The sequence below is a fragment of the Phaseolus vulgaris genome, chromosome 4 (genome assembly GCF_000499845.2).
Source record: "Phaseolus vulgaris cultivar G19833 chromosome 4, P. vulgaris v2.0, whole genome shotgun sequence".
Classification (NCBI taxonomy): Eukaryota; Viridiplantae; Streptophyta; class Magnoliopsida; order Fabales; family Fabaceae; genus Phaseolus; species Phaseolus vulgaris.
This window is the reverse complement of record NC_023756.2, coordinates 34,522,600-34,541,327: the sequence shown is the minus strand read 5'-3', so window position 1 is coordinate 34,541,327 and position 18,728 is coordinate 34,522,600. Positions and strand designations below refer to the sequence as shown.

Below are 18,728 nucleotides of genomic sequence, written 5' to 3'. Positions count from 1 at the left end.
ACCTTGATGAATAGATTGAAGCTATTCAAAATCAATTGTTTGAGCTGCAGTATGGGAAAGATGATTGAAGTCAAGATTTGTAATTTTTTTCTATGCTTGCATTGCTTTATTTTGGACTATTCTGTTTTTATCTCTTCCTAATTCTATTTGTGAAGACAAATAGGAGGATAATATGGTTTATGTGTTGTCTTAAAACTGCTATTACTCTTATTTAAGTATGCTTTAATTTTCTGCTGCATATGATGGCTGATTTGGTACTGCAGTTTTGAGATTTTTGTCATAGTTTGTGGCTGGTTTTTCTACTCTTATGGTAATGTAGAAAACTAGTTTATGTGCCATCATAACCTGTTATTAGAAATGTTTTGGATTGCATAGTTTCTGTTTTACAGGTGCTTTTTCAGATTCAAATAAGTCCAACACAAGCAACCAAGGATTTGTCTTCATCAAATAGGGGGAGATTGTTGATCAAGAGTGATCAAGAGCTTTGAAGAATCCAAATCCAAGGTATTTGATGAAAGGCTGGTGTTGTTGATGTGTTTGGGTGGGATCTGGGTAGATTAAAGTGTGATCCACTCCTTTGTTGAATCTAAAACTAATGTGAATTAAAACCTTTTTGAAATTAAGTGTTTTTTCAATTAAGTGAAAAACAACCTGTTGTTTTGTCAAATCAACCGGTTGTTTTACTCTTAGGAGTTTTGAAAAAGGTTGAAAGTTGTTTTGGTTTGGTTGACTTAACTGTCAAACCAAAACAATCGGTTGTTTCGTGATTTCACCGATTGTTTCTTGAAAATCCTAACAGAATTCAGTTTTGTTTGGTGGATCTGTTTTAAATGAATTCTAACTGAATACGCTCCTTCATTAAATGCTTTGACTAATCTTTGGAAAATATAAATGGTTTGTTTATGTTTTCAAACATGTAAGAAACAACTTTGAGAAATTCAGTTTGACATTTTTTATCTCAAGTTTTCAAGATTCACATCGAGCTTTGGATTTTCAAGTGAGAGTGGAATAGGATTGCAATTGTATTCAATTCAGATTGTACTGTGATCAGGTGTAATCCTTTCTAAACCTATTGTATTTCTATTGTTGTGTTGCCAAGGAGTATTGTGTGTTCTTGAGGTGTTCAAGATCAATACTCTTAGTGTGCTTTGTCAAAGGTAGTGTGTTTCTTGAAGGGTTTAAGGTCACTACTTTGGTGGATTGTGTTTTGTAATCTGGTTTGATTGCTTAGTGGTTTACCTAATGGTTTCTGGGGACTGGATATAGCTCTTGGCTTAAGAGTGAACCAGTATAAGCTGTTTGTGTGATTCTCTCTTACCATGAACTCCTTTAAATTATGTTTTAAGTTCAACTGGTATAAACAACCGATTGTTTCGAAGAAACAACCGATTGTTTTTCTGTGTGTTACTGTATAATTGTTTGAGTTCTTGGCTAAACTTGATTTCTGTTCTGGATTTATACACAGAATTTCATTAAACCTGAAAAAGTTTTCAAAAACCTCTTTTAAACAATTCACCCCCCTCTTATTTAAAGGCCATATATTCTAACATATAGGACCAATCCAACCGAGGCCAAGGAAATTCAACAACAAGTAGAGGGCTTAATAGCTAAGGGGTGGGTGCAAGATAGCATGAGTCCATGTGTTATGCCTGTAATTCTTGTCCCTAAAAATGATGGGAGTTGGAGGATGTGTACGGATTGTCGCGCAATAAACAACATAACAATCAAATATAGGCATCCCATTTGTCGCGCAATAAACAACATAACAATCAAATATAAGCATCCCATTCCTAGGTTAGATGACTTGTTGGATGAATTACATGGGTCTAAAATATTTACCAAAATTAATCTTAAGAGTGGTTATAACCAAATCTGGATTAAACCGGGGGATGAATGGAAAACCGCCTTTAAGACCAAATTTGGTTTATATGAGTGCTTAGTCATGCCTTTTGGCTTGACTAATGCTCCTAGTACCTTCACGCGACTCATGCACCATGTTCTAAGGCCTTTCATTGGCAAGTTTGTAGTGGTTTATTTTGATAACATTTTTATCTATAGCTTGTCTTTAGAGGATCTGTGCGGCAAGTGTTGGAAACCCTTAGGAAGGAGAGTTTGTATTCTAATCATGCTAAGTGTATGTTTGCACTAGATCATATAGACTTCCTAGTGTTTGTTGTGAGTTCCAAAGGGGTGCATGTAGATAAAGAAAAAGTTGCAGCAATTCAACATTGCCCAACACCCACCAATGTTAGTGAGGTACGAAGTTTTCATGGACTTGCTAGTTTTTATTGGCGGTTTGTGCAAAACTTTAATATCATTGCCACACCTATAAATGCCATAGTAAAGAAGGATGTGGTTTTTAAATGGGGACAAGACCAAATTGAAGCTTTTGAAAGTTTGAAAGAAAAATTGACTAAGGCCCCCATTTTAGCCCTTCCTAACTTTACTAAGATATTTGAAATAGAATGTGATGCCTCTAACATAGGCATTGGGGTTGTCCTCCTTCAAGAGGGCCACCCCATACCTTATTTTAGTGAGAAACTTAAGGTGAGTCATCTCAACTACTCCACCTATTATAAGGAACTTTATGCTCTTGTTAGAGCCTTGCAAAATTGGCAACACTACCTTTTTCCAAAGGAGTTTGTGATACATAGTGATTATGAATCCCTTAAATATTTGAAAGGCCAAAGCAAGCTTAACAAGAGACATGCTAAGTGGGTGGAGTTCCTTGAGCAATTTCCTTATGTGATCAAACATAAGCAAGGTAAAATAAATGTGGTTGCGGGTACCTTGCTAAATGTTTTGGATGTTCAATTCTTAAGATTTGATCACATAAAGGAAATCTATAAAGATGACCTTGATTTCTCTCTCATCTATCAAGAGTGCTAAAAAAGAGGACACAAAGACTTTTTCATCCAAGATGGTTTTCTTTTTAAAGGAAAAAGACTTGGTGTTCCCCAAGGGTCTTTACGAAAATCTCTTGTTAGAGAGGCACATGAGGGAGATCTTATGGGACACTTTGGGGTAGCTAAAACTTTAGATACATTACATGAACATTTATTTTGGCCACACATGCGCAAATCCGTACATAGCTTCTGTGACAAATGCATAACATGTAGGAAGGCTAAATCTAAAGTGCAACCCCATGGTTTATATACCCCTCTTCCCATCCCTGCTATGCCTTAGGTAGACATTTCCATGGATTTCATCTTAGGTCTTCCCAAGACATCCAAGGGTATGGATTCTATCTTTGTGGTAGTGAACCGCTTTTCTAATATGGTTCACTTTATTCCATGCCACAAAGTAGATGATGCTTGTTTTGTTGAAAATCTCTTCTTTAAGGAAGTAGTTACTTTACATGGGCTTTCTAAAAGTATTGTATCCGGCAGAGATTCAAAGTTCTTAAGTCACTTTTGGAGGACTTTGTGGGGAAAACTTGGAACTAAACTCTTGTTTTCTACTACTTGCCATCCCCAAACTGATGGTCAAAAAGAAGTGGTTAATAGAACTTTGGGTCAAATGTTAAAGTGCCTTATTTCTGGGAACCCAAGGGTGTGGGAGAGTTTACTACCTCATATTGAGTTTGCTTATAATAGATTAGTAAATTCTACTACTGTCCACACCCCTTTTGAGGTTGTTTATGGGTTCAATCCCCTCACACCTCTTGACCTTCTTCCTATTCCTGTACTTGATGAGGTGTTGTGCAAAGATGATTTTGAGAAAGCTTCTTTTGTTAAAGACTTGCACCACCACATCAAGCAGCAAATTGAAAGGAAGGTAGGTGAGTATGTTGAGCATGCCAACAAAGGGCGCAAGGCATTGATCTTTGAACCTGGGGATTGGGTTTGGCTGCACTTGAGGAAGGATAGATTCCCTACTCATAGGAAGTCCAAACTTATGCCACGCGGTGATGGTCCTTTTCAGGTCATCAAGAGGATTAATGAAAATACCTATGAGTTGGATCTGCCTGATACATATTTAGGTAGTCATTCTTTTAATATCAGTGATCTAACTCCCTTCTCTGCAGGTCTTCCAAATTTGTGGACGAATTCCTTCCCACCCGGGGAGCATGATGAGACCCAAGGAGTGAGGGCGCCTACCCATGATGAAGACCAAGTCCAAACCATGACCTCAACACCCATACCTCAGAGGATTACAAGGAACAGAGCACAGAATATGGGAGTTGAGCATCAATTGGTCTCTCTATTTGTAATTTCCATAGAGTAGGTTTAAATAGCATAATTAGGAGGTCAAGACATAAGAATGGGCCCATAAGAAGCCCATTAGGGTAGAAAGGAAACCATAGTTTCTAGAATGTGTGGGATGGTGCGGTTTTGACCAAAGTCAAGACCTAAAACCGCACCACTTCTTCCTTTCCCATTCTACCCTATTTTCTTCTTTTCCAAGGCTCCTAAATCTATAAATAAGGAGGCCTACCTCATGTATTCACAAGTTGAATAAAGAGTAAAGTTACTATACACAAATTATGTTAGAGTGTGTGAGCATTGTCTCCCTAAACCTATGTCTTATCTTGTGAGAAATTGAGAGCTCTCAAGTGGCGGCATTCACACTTATCTTGGAGCAAATCACCAATCCAAGTGGCGTGTTTCTCCTTCTCAATTTCATCTCCTAAGTTTCCTTTCACTCGTCTTTTTCCATTCCATTTCCATTCCAATTTCAATTCCAAAATATGTCTTGTTCTTGTTTTTGCTCCTTGAATTCAATTCGGCCATTTATGTTTGCTTAGCTTTCCTTGGTTTAATTTCGCACCTATTTTGGCATTCGTCTTCACCTTTATTTGTGTTTTTTCTTTTTGCCTTATGGAAATGAACCTTCACATCTATTTAACACTTGTTAAATTAATGTCCAGTGAGAATTTTCCTTAGGCTTTTCACTTTTAATTACTTAACAGTCTCAATCTTATATCTAAAGTGTCACCTAAATGAATCAATCTAAAATCAACTCACATCAGGTAACAACCATGACATGTCTCTCTATTGCATTTTTGAATGAACTGTCATGTACATCTGCATGAAATTTTTCTATTCAATACATTAGCAGTAAATAATTCAAAAAATGCATGGGTATATATTTATACCTGTTGTTGAAAGAAATATTGTTTCTCCAAAATAATTTCTTCTTCTTTGATGATATTGTTATATGTAATTTTATCTAAATTGGGTGAACAAATACGGTAATGAATAATAAACTTAGAATCTACACTCTAAATAATTACTTGTATATAAGGTCGAACCTGAAATATCCATAGCTTTTCTCTATAACTAATTCTACATTATAATTCTCCTTCAGTTTCTTGTAGACTTAGAATTACTTGACAAACATAACTCTTCCATACTGTCTATGTCAGATACTGCATTGTGTGTGTAGTTTAATCCATATGAAGTAGTTATTAACTTATTCCTTTGGCTTGTGGATTCTTGGTTAACAATCATGTTAATTTTCTTTGTTGGATTGTGGTATTGTCATGGACATCTGTAGTGCAGTTCTCATTTTAATACATTTGCAGTGAATAATAACCAAGAATCAGAACCTCATATACCTGTTGTTAAAACAAAATTTACTTCTCCAAATAAAATTGTTCTCGTCTGAGGACTTTCTTCTCTGTAAAATTTATATGAACTGCCTGATGAAATGCAACCATTAATGATAAACTTAAATTCTACATTACAAAAAAATAAACATCCACAAAGGGAATGAGAATGAGCATACGATTTTCTTGATTAGTAACCAAATTGGAAATCACATCCTACACAAAAGCAGTAGTTATAGTAACATTGAGACTGAGGACAGCTCAGAAAGATTAGAATCGTACTGCATTATATCACTACATATAAAATTTAATGATAAATAAAATAGAAGTTCAAGCACAATATTCAATCTAATACACAACATGGCACATTCAATATCTACCTTGGGAACCTACCAATATCAATAGAAAATGTTTTTTAACTTTTCATAAAATATGTTTTTTAAATCTTTGTCAGTAATATTTGTAAGTATGACATCCAATTTTGGAATGTGCTGACACCTTTAGTTTGTACTTTATTAATAAAATGGTATTGTATTGTGTGAAACTTTGTTGTCTAGCATAATTTGTTTTTACTTGACAAGAATAAGCATATCATCTAGTATAGATATCCTAACAAACTTACATTAAAATAAAGGTAGTATTCTACACACAATTGGAATAACCAAAACTGTAGAAAGTCAAAATGCAACCGAAAATGAGAAATTGGATATTCCCGCTCTAAACTTTCAATGGCCACTACGTATTTGACAAATTGTTTTGTTAAAATTAACCAAATATCCTTACATATAGAATTCATATATAAAGGTGTGGAAGGATAACATTATCATGACTTTCAAAAATTTCAACACATGATTTACTCAGCAGTGAGTTTGCTAATAATGCATGTTTAATGATCTTTAAGGTAATTAACACTTTTTATTAATTAAACTTGTGTGGATAATAAACATTAAGAAATTTATTTTCATGATCTACCAATCTGTATGCAACTTTGCTTATTTAATTACAGGCCACCAACATAATCATCCATGGCATTCGAGTTCACCACTGCAAACCTCAAGCCCCTGGGATTGTAATGGGGCCTGAAGGAAAGGTGATTCCTTTAGGTCATTTAGATGGAGATGCAATTAGATTGGTTGTTGCTTCAAAGATTTGTGTTGGAGATCCCACATCGACTAGAGATTAGAGCCTTTCATTGTATATAAGTGGGTGCAAACCTCAACCATATGAGCCGGTTTTATGGGGTTGAGTTAGGCTTAAAGTTCACTTCGTAATATGGTATCAGAGCCATTTTCGAGCCTATCCTAGCGAGTATTTGTGTTGGGCCTATCGTGCCACCCGCTATCGGGCCGCTATCGGACCACCCATAATATATAGTCCCACGCACGAGTTGGCAGTCTCGGCATGAGAGGGGTGTGTTGGAGATCCCACATCGACTAGAGATTAGAGCCTTTCATTGTATATAAGTGGGTGCAAACCTCAACCCTATGAGCCGGTTTTATGGGGTTGAGTTAGGCTTAAAGTCCACTTCGTAATAATTTGGATTGACCATAATACACTTTATGAATGTCAAGATGGTTTGCTTGATGTAACTCGAGGTTCTACTAATGTGACTATCTCCAATAACTGGTTCAAAAATCAAGATAAGGTTATGCTTCTTGGACATGATGATGGATATGTGAGAGATAAGCATGGGACTTAGTCTCAAAAGTGAAGCTAACATCTTCGTAGCACCAACAACAGGGAATAAAGAGGTAATAAATTTTAGAATTTTCATTTTCATTTTTTTATCCATTTGTGTTGACCAATCATTTAAGTATTTGTGTATATTATATATATATATATATATATAAAGATTTTATTAGGTTGTGCTAATTATTTATTATGTGTAGGTAATATGGAGAAAGAATAGTGATAAAAATGAAGATAGATGGGACTTTTATTCTGTAAGAGGCAATTTTGAAAATGGAGCTTCATTCATGGTAACGAAAGGAGGAGATGTGCCAAAGCCGAATTATAATAAGGAACAAAGTTTTGAAGTTGTTGATGCCAAATTTGTAAAATCAGTGACACGTTCATCAGGCGTGTTACGATAGAATAAAATTTTGTATATTTATTAACTAAGATTTAAAATGAGGAGAAGTTAATTTTTCTCCAATTGTATCAAAATCAAATTGTATTTTTATTCTAAATTCTAAACCTTGCAATTTACTATGTTAATGTAATTTAACTATATGATAAAAATCTTGATAGATGCTCTGATCTTACCTTTTTTTTTTCAAAGCTTATTCAAATTTGATTTCTTCAATGTGATAATCTTGTTTCCAAAGTTTATTAAAGTTGTTTGTGATCTTAGGATAAATTTTTTCAACTATTTTATTTTACTTCTGATAATATTTTAGGGAAAGAAAACACTATCCATTTAAGACGAAAAAATATCAATACTTACATAAGTATAATTTACATTCAAGATTGTTGATAAATGTTGCAAATTATAATTTAGTTTCCTTGAGAAAACTCTTAAAAGTTTTATTTTAACAAGTTTCAAATATAAATAACATTTCATAAAATAATCATTTAATTTATCTAAGTCTTTTATGGTTGAATAATGAACTGGATGTGGTTATATTACTACCAAGTCCTACCTTCTAGTCCTAGTAAGATTTGTTTTTATGAGACAATAATAGTGATTGTGAAATTGTTTTTCTCAAGAACTTAACTTTTCCAATTAAAACATATGATTAGACTTACTTAACTAACGAGTCATTTCTAATATAAAAATCAAACTTAATAATATTATTACATGCACTAGTTATTTGGTATTATATTTTTAATTAATACTGGCCGGAGAACTTGCAAACTACCTCTTAGAGAACTTTCTTAGTGGTATGACTGAGTTGGAAGATGAATGACTTGAATTTTAATTTTTCATAATTTTTTCTTCAACATAATATGGATCTAAGTTTCAAATGTTTAGTAGCTGAGTGCGTAATAGGATTATTAACTAAGGGCAGCATTTTGAAGTTCACTAAGAAGAGATCTTAACTATACTTTCACATTTATCCAAAAAAATTACATTCTTTGACAACTACTTTAATAATATAATAAAATATATTGGTATTTTAAATTAAAAAGATTAACAAATTTAAATAAAATATTAATATTTTGAGTTGTATAATAGATATTTTATTTTGAGTATAAAAGTACCACTCTTTAAGTAAGGCTAAGGCTTTTTCTTCCTGGACCTCCATATAATATTCTGGATTACATAATTCGGAAGTCTTTTTTCAAATTCGTAATTAGCTTCCGGATTACATAATCCAGAAACCTTTTTTCATATGCATGATTAATTTTCAAATTATGTAATCCAGAAGTTTTTTTTAGCTTCCGGATTACATAATCTGAAAATCTTTTTTCAAATGCATTTCCAGATTACATAATCCTATGGAGGTAGCACAAGAAAGTTAAAAAGATATTTTTCACATTGTATGGAGGTGACAGAAGATATGAAGGTGCAGGAAGAAACAGTTTTTAACTAAACTAGTTCCACAATAACAGCTGCATCATGATACTTCGCTTCAATTTGCTTGGCGTTTAAGACCAAAAACCATTGGTGCTGATAGTGGTTTAAGCCACTCCTTGTTTGTCAAAGAAATAAGTCTCCTCCAATGGTGTGAATGACTTCAATTTCCGGAAAATAGTGTAAACATCCAAGATCTTTAAGCTTGAGCATAAAATTTAGTTTAGGAACCAGAGACACTATCTTATATTCAAATTTGTCAATGACAATTATATTATCAACATAAACCAGAATTAAAAGTGTGGATGTTGAAGTAATTCAAAATGAATAAAGAAGTATCACTTTTTGCTGCTGTAAAACTCATTTGGATGAGAGGCACTAAATTTGAAACCAAGACCTGTGAGTATGAATTGACAGACGAAAAATGCGATTTTTGAAAGCGATTTGGAGAAGATGAGGGAGAGGAGATGATTCAAAAAAAAAAAGAAAAATAATGAACTCATCATCTCTTAACTCACGTTCTTCAAAAAAACTAAACCAAATCATATTTTGTAATACTCCTAAAAAGTTCAGTTGTTGATTAGCACAAGGAAAAGAAGGTGAAACTATGTCGTAAAAAAATCACCAAGGCAAAACTCCTGCGAAAATTAATTAATTTTCATAATTTTCAAATTTAAACATTCAAATGTTACACTGATCCAGAATTTAATTTCTGAAATCACTGCGTCATTCATCCAAACATGGCGTGACAAATAAGTCAGTTCTTGATGCTGAAAGCATGTTTCTGATTTCAATTTCTTAACCAAAATTTCAATAAAATTTAGACACAACACAATTACAGGGGAAAAAAATAATACCAATAATATTTTAAAGAGAATATGAAACCTAAACAAGGCAAACTATGACGCTCTAATGATGCTCTAATGATGCTAAACTTTGCCGTGTCTTGAAACATTATTTGTTGCCAATCTCCATTCCTTTGGTTTACACTTTCCTAACCTGGATATTGTGCGTGGATTGGAACCTCCATATGGGTTGCCTACCACTTTGTACAAGTGCTACTTCTTCTCCTTCCTTCACCATTCCTTGGTTCTGCACATGGAAACCATGCAAATGTGATCATTAAGAAAAACAAAATCACAAAAGATCACGTGACATAATCAAGTGAGAGTAGTATTTTGGAGGCAGAAGAATCTCTTCAGTAAATAGCATCTCCTAAAAAAGATTCAGTAATCACCTCCAAAGTATGTTCCATAAGTTAATGAATTGCATATTATAGCCACTTGTAAACAACTGAATCATATATCAAAATTAAATTCAATAAAGTTAGACAAACCATTTATAAGAGTCATTTTTACTTTGATAGGAAAATTCATAGGAATTGCAAAGCCAGTTGTCCCTAGTCCCACTCATTAACCATGTGGGGATTTTCAAATCAGTTCAAGCAAACATTAACCATGTTACTTTGTACAAGTAATTTGAATCCAAAAGAACTAAATTATTGTGCACGTCCTCCAAATATTACCTGCAGAAGGTCCAAGGCTCTTCTGAAGGTTGCTTCAGAATCGTCACAGAATTCCATGTATATGGGACAGACTCCTTGATACAAAGCAAGCCTCTGCTGCACCCTCTTCCTGCATGAACAGCAAAATTAGGTCGATAATAATCAGTCATAGCAAACAAAGACATGAAAAACAAAGTTATTCTCGTTTTTTGAGACAAGTACGCCAGTGAAACGAAAGAAATCAACTCATGTGTAACTGTTACTTTTACTAGCTTCTCAAAAAGTGGAATAGTAGTGATTAATCAAATTTATTTTCTGCAAATCGTAGAGGACTCTGAAAACCAGAAAATTTCATGAGGCGACCAATGAAGAAATTCTGTATGTTGCAGACATTCAACCAAGAAATTGAAAAATCTAGTTAATTTTTGAACAAATGTCAAATAAGGTAAAATAATCAAAACTTTCAAGTAAGTTTAACTTCTTCTTTTTTTAAAAAAGGTCTTCTCATCAATAAGAGAAAGGGGAGAAAAAGCACTCACTCATCAGTAAAAGCAAATATGGTGCCAGAAGGACGATAGTGGCTCAATAAGATAGCCATGAAACCCGTTCTAGTGAAGACAACAGTTGAGGTTCCAAGGGTGTTAGACATCATTGTTGCATGGTAGGCAAACATCTCACTCATGTGGTTCTACATTGAACCAAAATTAGAAGATACAAATTTCAGATCTGACAATCAAATGAAGTACAATGGATTAAACAGAAAGTCAACACGGCAACAACATAGATTGACTTAAACCTTGAACACTGGACCAATGTTTGGTTCCATTAGACCACCCGGTATTGTGGCTTCTGTCCGCAATGCTACTGTATGCATTACTTTCACAGCTTTTAGTGGGAACCTGCAGTATCATAAATTGAATCATTCTTTTTGGCTCAATAATAAAATCAAAATAATTGCATAATTTGCACGGTATCAACCATACCCCTGCTTCTTATAAACCTTAGAAACATTACCACTAAGCCCAGATTTATCACAGAGTCAGATACATGCTACTACAAACCAAGCACAGCATTTTATTCATTTACGATCAAACATGCTTTCTTTTAATACTTCTAGTATCTAGTGAGAGCATGTGTGTATGCAAAATACTTGTATTTAGTTGCCTTTGGGGGAACAAGAGAGGCGATATAAGAAAAAAAAAAGTGGTTTGAACTGGGAGGAAAAATGGTCCCACATGTTACCGATCCCTAACATCCTAGACCAGCCTATCAAAGTAATTACACGCTTGGGGAGGCAGGAAAACTATTTACTTACTTTCCATGAGCTGTTTCTCCAGACAACATTATTCCATCCGAACCTTCTCGAACAGCAATTGCTATATCTGACACCTCTGCTCTGGTTGGAGTTGGGTGAACAATCATGCTTTCTAGCATATTTGTTGCCACAATAACAGCCTTTCCCATGCTGCGACACAAGTTGATTATCTCTTCCTACATTAACAGGCATTACAAACTTTAAGATGAGGTCAACTCAGTTGACATTTGTCATGAATTAGCATTACTATAGACCCTCGGTGGTTAGCTAAAAGGAGTTTACCTGCAAAAGTGGAACCTCTTCAATAGGGAGCTCAGCACCAAGATCTCCTCTGGCAACCATGGCCTAAACAAGAAGGACAGCATCAACAATCAATACAGAAATTCTATTAGTTAGAAGAACCACTAAGCAAAATAAATGAAATAACAAAAAAGCAAGCGTAAAGAAATAATGCCAGGATTAGATTAGCACCCCATCAGATGCAGTGATAATTGAGTGCAAATTTGGTATAGAGTCTGCACTTTCAATTTTTACAATGACATGTATATCAACACCACTGCCTGCAGCATTGAATGAGAAATTCATCATATATATTCTAAATATGCAGCAAACTAATCAGATATATTTTGAAAAGTATTTTAAATTCTTTTAGATATATACTCTTCAAATAATTCTTCAGTTCATGAACAACTTCAGCATCCTTAACAAAGGAAACGGCATAGAAGTCAACTTTGTTATCAACTCCAAACTTGATATCATCCCAATCCTTCTCTGAAACAAATCAATGTGAATATTAAGTCCATAGGAAACCACCATAACATCAATCCCCAGTAACTACCCCTCCCACACAACTGAGGCACAGAACGAGACAGACACTAGAACATTGTCAACATTGGGATTAATAATCTGAATTCTGACCGGTGATTGAAGGCAGTGTAGCACTTTTTCCTCTAACATTCAAATGTCGCCTAGACTTGAGCTCTCCTCCATCAATAACTTCACATTTCACAGAATCCTCTGTCTTAGACTTAACCACCATAGACATCATACCACCTACAAAACGCATTAAAAAGTAAGAATGATTACCTTTTTTAAACCAAAAGTTCCACAGTTTAAAGTACAAAGGACAAGTGGATACAACTATAAGAGTGCTAAATAATGGGTCCAACCCTTTTCTGGAACATCCAAATAGCAGGAATTTTTCAGCACTAGGTTTCCCTTGTGAGTGTCAGGTAAGTTGCTGATATGTTCTACATTCTATCTAACCTAGCCTATCATATTCTTCTTTGGAATAACATCAGCCTTACATCTTTCAACAATTTAGTTCATTTAATAAGTCAATTGAAATTTATGTAACATATCTAAACAGCATCCCATTATCCTGCACAAACCATCAAGAAAGATGGAAAGCAGAATAAACAGTCTTATCACATGATTGTTTGCAAACTTAATGACAGTATGCAATAGATTACAATACTTAGGTACAAGCAAATGCTTTCGAGATGAAGGCCTTAACCAGAACATGTTTCTTGGATAAAAAAAGATTATTGATGTATCTCAAAAACAAGTTATAGCATAATTTCACCAGAAGGTGGTCTCCAGTGGAAAATCTCTAAGAAGGAATTAACTCTGTAACAACTTAGATTAGTCCCCTATTGCAGGGAAATTTTTTCAATGGAATATATATATATATATATGCATAAATGACCATAATGTTGGAGTGCCAATTTATCAATCCATGAGCATAACAAAATGTTTAAGCAATTTGGACCGTTTAATTGAACATTAGATAACCATCATACCATCAACAAGAAGCATATCCCCCATTTCCACATCATTGACAAAATCATCGTAGTTCACACTAACACAATCTGCAGTTCCAACACCTCTCTGAATAGTAAAAGTGAATTCCTGCCCAGGCATTAATATAATAGGTTGTGGCAAATCCCCACTTCTAACTTCAGGACCCTGAGAATCAAGAAAGATAAATATTAGATAACACAGAATCAAATGCTCTTGATTTGAAAAGTAGAATGTTTGGGAGGAATTGTGCGCATATGATGCATATTGATCCTGTGTATGTTCGTACTAGCTTACTTTTGTGAAACAGCTTATATCAAAAGCTTGGTGGGGTTTTAAAAGGGAAAATCAACTACTCTCAAATTTAATGAAATCAGGCATGCACTCTTATTTATAGATTGAATAAATAAATCAATCGAGAGAGAAAGCTGACAGTCTAATAATCAGTAGTCAACTTACATAGCCTAATCGCTAGCCAGCATATTTAATTGCACTGCCAACTGTTAAACTTCTAAACACGAGCTAAGGACTGCTCTTGATCCTTCAACAGTATAATACTTTCTGCTTATTAGCTTTAGGGGATCCTTCAACAGTATAATACTTTCTGCTTATTAGCTTTAGGGGCTATGGTATAGGTAAAGAGGTTAAATCGAAGAATAACAGTATATCGCTCATACTTTTATCAATATTTTAAACAGTTAATGTTTTATCCGAGGTTTACTATGCACACCACTATCCAGGATTCATACCTATGCCATAAGACGTAATTACAAATACATCACATTCTCAATGGTTAAACAAAGAGTATATTTTGAAAGTATCTTATCACCCACCAAAATATGAATAACTGGCTCTATAACACCGTTAAATAAGATTTACACGACAGAGACAAATAGCACATGCTTCCATATTAAACTATAGCAATGTGTAGCATAATGAGTCAAACCACTATCTCTTGGTCTTTTAATTATGATTCCCAGAACAGAAACTAAAGTAAAATGATTATCAGCACTCATCATCATAATGGAAAGTGTCACAAGAAAATGCCAAAATCATTGCAGCACCCTCCAAGATCTGCGTCATCTTGCTTGTAGTATACCAATCCCAAAGTTATTGACCAAAGCATGTTTATTAAAAAAAGTTCGTGATAGCATTTGTGGAAACTTTCCGACAATATCAAGGATCATATCAAATAGCAACCGCAACCACAATATAAAACCTTGAATCAAAGTAGAAAAAAGTAAACTTTTAATTTAGCAGGTACGCCTTCTGATTACTATGTACAATACAAAATCGCCGCAAAGCAAATATACAAGAACAAAGCCCTGTCCAAAAAAACAGAAACGAAAACAAGATGTTCGAGAGAAGAACTAACCAACCTTTGTGTCAAGCATGATTGCAATCACATTGTCCTCGTTTTGAACATTATATTCCTTAACCAAGTCAATGACTTTCTGATGAGAAGCATGGTCTCCATGAGACATATTCAACCGAGCAACGTTCATCCCAGCCTCAGCCAGCTTCCAAATCATTTCCTTCGTATGGGTAGAAGGTCCAATGGTACACACGATCTTTGTCTTGCGCCTAAACGTGGGCTTCGACCACATCCCAACCGAACTCTCCCCAAATGGCTGCACTCCACGTAAATGTTGCAAATGCTGCTCAATCTAATCACCAAAACACAAAACGGGTCACAACAACTACCCCCAAAAAAACCAATCCAATGCAAAAAAAACACGAACCTTTGGATCATCTTCAGGTGACACGGGGATGACTTCAGAAGGGGCAGATTTCCTTGCACTGATCTGAAAGCTTCTGAGGCCATGTTGGGAGCGTTTGTTATTGTTCCCTTTGGAAGGTAACACCGTGGAAGAAAAAGATGGAGGCTTTAACAGGTTTTGGGCCCTGTCACGTGCAGATCCAGAAGAGGGGCACAAAAGAGTGCTTTGAATGGATCGTGAGACGGCGACCTGAGCCATAGTTAGAAAGAGAGAAAAATGGTTTGGGAGAGAAAAGAGAGAATAGTAGGCGTATAAGAAGAAGGTGAAGGGAAAATGGAAGTTGGAAAAATCGCCTCTATGTTTGACGGAGATTCTGAGAAGGGGCAACTTGTTAAGGAGGCCTAGTTTGTATCGAAACACAATGAACACTGTGCTGTGTTTGAACCTCGTTCAACGTGTTTTATGTGGGAATTTAATTTTAAATGTAAATGGTTTGTGTTTCTTTATACATGCCGCTAACCTACTTTCTCACACACTTTTTTGCTAAATTTATTTCAATTTGTAAAATAGTAAATAGTTTGTATTAATTAAGAAGTAAAACTGAACGACTTTGAACAAATTCAACCAGTGACAGAGTATTCTTGGAAGAGGGATTTTAGGATCAAACCTACTTGAGTCTGAATTTGTCCACTTATCTAGAAAATAATGGTCAAGTATGTTAAAGCAAAAAGTCTTTTTTTTTTCTCAATAAATTCATACAATAATACAAATCCTTTGTACACACATTACAACAATTTTTAATTTTAATTGGTTATTTAATTAGGTTGTCATAATCTATATCTAATATATATATATAAAAAGGGATTTTCCATTAAATTTTAATTTTTACACAAATTTATTCATATTTTATCCTTATATTAATATTTCATTTTATTATTTTATTTTGATTATTTCGTTATTTTATAATTACTTAAATTTAAAACTAAAATAAAGAGTTAATATTAGATTTGGAAGAAACTATTTGAGAAACATGCATTACATTTATTTGAAAAGAATGAGTACATTTATTTGAAAAGAATGAGACGTGGTTTGATGGATAGTTACTTTAACTCCCTCAAATGGATAAAAAGGCACAATACAAAAGAAAATTTTGAGAGAAGTGTGAGAAAAAGAGACTCAAACGGAAAAAAGAACAAAAAGAAAAAGAAACATAAAAAATGAATGTAAACTACAAAATTTTAGTTTTTTTTTTCATTATCAAATCTAAAGGTATTTCTTATAGAATCAATGTCATTATCATTTATTTTGTTTTGATCAATCAATATAGGTTGTATAAATTCTAATTGTTTAGTTGTTAATGCTTTTTATTTTTATTTTCTTCACTTTGTTTTTCATTTTCGCACAGCAAGTGGAGGAAGAAGAGGAAGAAGATAACGAAGCAAAATATTCCAAATTGTTACTTGAATACAGAACATTCAGATTTTTGTACAGGTACAAAGTTATCTTGATGCATTGTTGATGTGAGCGTTGACAGGGAGGATGGATGCATTCCGACTACGACATTATTGCGAAGAAGATGAAAGGGATTAGAAAATAGATATTTTCTTAAGGTTTGTTACTGAAGTTTCTCATCTTATTCTTTTTCCTTTTCTTTTCATTATTATATTTCTCTTTTTTAGTTTTATATTAGTAACAAATCAAAATTTGATTTATAAGTCTTGAGAATGAAACGGATGACGTAATTATTTTAATATAATTATGTTCATTGTGTTATAAATTTGATTTTGTTTAATATATTTTATATTGTAAATTAATTATTAAAATTGTATGTTGAAACTCATAATTGATGAGAGAAAATATTTTTATCTTATTTTTTTTTAGTGATATTTGATATTTAAAAGATACGACTACACATATAATAAAAATAACAAAAGTAAAAAGTGCGGATACACATCCGTAAAAGTGTTTCTGTTTCTGGTAGTCCTAATAATGTATGTTACTAACAAATTTTATTAAGCCTTGATCATTATCAACAACTTTGATTAAAAATATGGCTAAATATGCAGTTAATATTTAATTTAATTATTGTTAAATAAATTTCTAACTTTTTTTATGCCCACATTTATGTTTTTACACTTATGTTGTAATTGTTCTTGGGTAATAAGTAAGATTTGCAAATATTTTTACATGTCGAGTTTTTGTGTGTAAGAAGAGACATTCTCATTCTTCTTTCACTTCCAATTTACAACTTCATTTAATAATAAAATACTATGATTAACTAATAAAAGTAAATATAAACAAAATTTTAAAATAAAAGAATAATATATTTAATTATCAAATGAAAGAGAGAAAACAAATTGGTATCAAAGTATCATTATCCTTATAAAAAAAATTGTATGTCATTATACGTGGTGGTGTGATGGTTGTTAGATTTGGATGTTCTAGTGTTGTAGTTTACTTTCAACAATCCAATCTCATAGTTTAATTCAATTATTGATAAAGGTTAAGACACCTCCAATATTTTAAAATAAATAATATTAAGTTTTAATAGACTCATAATTTATATGAGTAAGAAAAAACAAATCATTTAAGAACATTAAGTTGACCATCTTAAGTGGGTTAGAAACCCAATTTTCAAACAGAGTCCAATAATGATTTTCCATCCATCTTTCAAAGCATGTAATGCCCCCATCTTATAAAGGCTACACTTTCTAAACTCTAAAGAAACTATAGCGTCTTCTTGCATTCCCTGAATCCTCCTCTATAAACTTTCTATGAATCTACATTTTCTACAAGAATTGTCAACAATTTTATGTTAGGAAAGAAACAATAAAACCTCATTCAATTTAATATTATTGAATTAGGTCAATGTTAATGTTAAAGACTTCGACAAACATGACTTGGTATCAAAAACTTCTTCAACAATCACCCACCAAATAGTACATACTAATATTGTGAGGATGTTATATAGCAATATATTATTGCTGAGGTCATCTAATGCAATAGGTACAAAAACTACTACTATGATAAATGAGATAATATGTACAAGAACAATGAAATTGTTGAATGTTTCTCGTATGAAAGGAATTTGTATACAAGAAACAATGCTCCAACGCGAATGTATTGTAGGTAACTAATATTGCTAAGGCATAGATGACTCTTTTACGACAAGTGTAACAAGTCAAAAGTAATAATTTATCTTTAAGGACGAATATCGAACCCACAATGAATAATTATTTAAAATCCTAATAGTAGTATTCAATAAGTATAAAAACATGTACAATAATTTGATTTGAATTGATATTGACAATAGTTTGCAC

At 33.4% G+C, this 18,728-nt stretch overlaps 1 protein-coding gene across 1 annotated transcript; it reads right to left on the bottom strand.

The window, feature by feature from the left end:
* Nucleotides 1-9,707: 9,707 nt before the first annotated feature.
* Nucleotides 9,708-16,081, bottom strand: LOC137837560 (plastidial pyruvate kinase 2-like). The gene is made up of 12 exons (XM_068646584.1): nt 15,430-16,081; nt 15,067-15,354; nt 13,690-13,855; nt 12,806-12,940; nt 12,548-12,658; nt 12,359-12,447; nt 12,170-12,232; nt 11,888-12,063; nt 11,369-11,471; nt 11,112-11,260; nt 10,594-10,702; nt 9,708-10,160 (listed from the first exon to the last, which is right to left on the bottom strand). The coding sequence occupies exons 1-12, from the start codon at nt 15,664-15,666 to the stop codon at nt 10,053-10,055; spliced, it is 1,734 nt and encodes a 577-aa protein (XP_068502685.1). The 5' UTR covers nt 15,667-16,081; the 3' UTR covers nt 9,708-10,052.
* Between the last annotated feature and the right edge of the window lie 2,647 nt (nt 16,082-18,728).

Bases quoted from the DNA above. Each gene is read 5' to 3' on its own strand.
- LOC137837560 (XM_068646584.1), bottom strand. From the start codon at position 15,666: ATGGCTCAGGTCGCCGTCTCACGATCCATTCAAAGCACTCTTTTGTGC. The intron at 11,261-11,368 runs GTTTAAGTCAAT...GGTTCAATGTAG, and splicing joins ACATTGGTCCAGTGTTCAAG to AACCACATGAGTGAGATGTT. The intron at 10,703-11,111 runs GTGAGTGCTTTT...CTGTTCATGCAG, and splicing joins ATATTTGCTTTTACTGATGA to GAAGAGGGTGCAGCAGAGGC.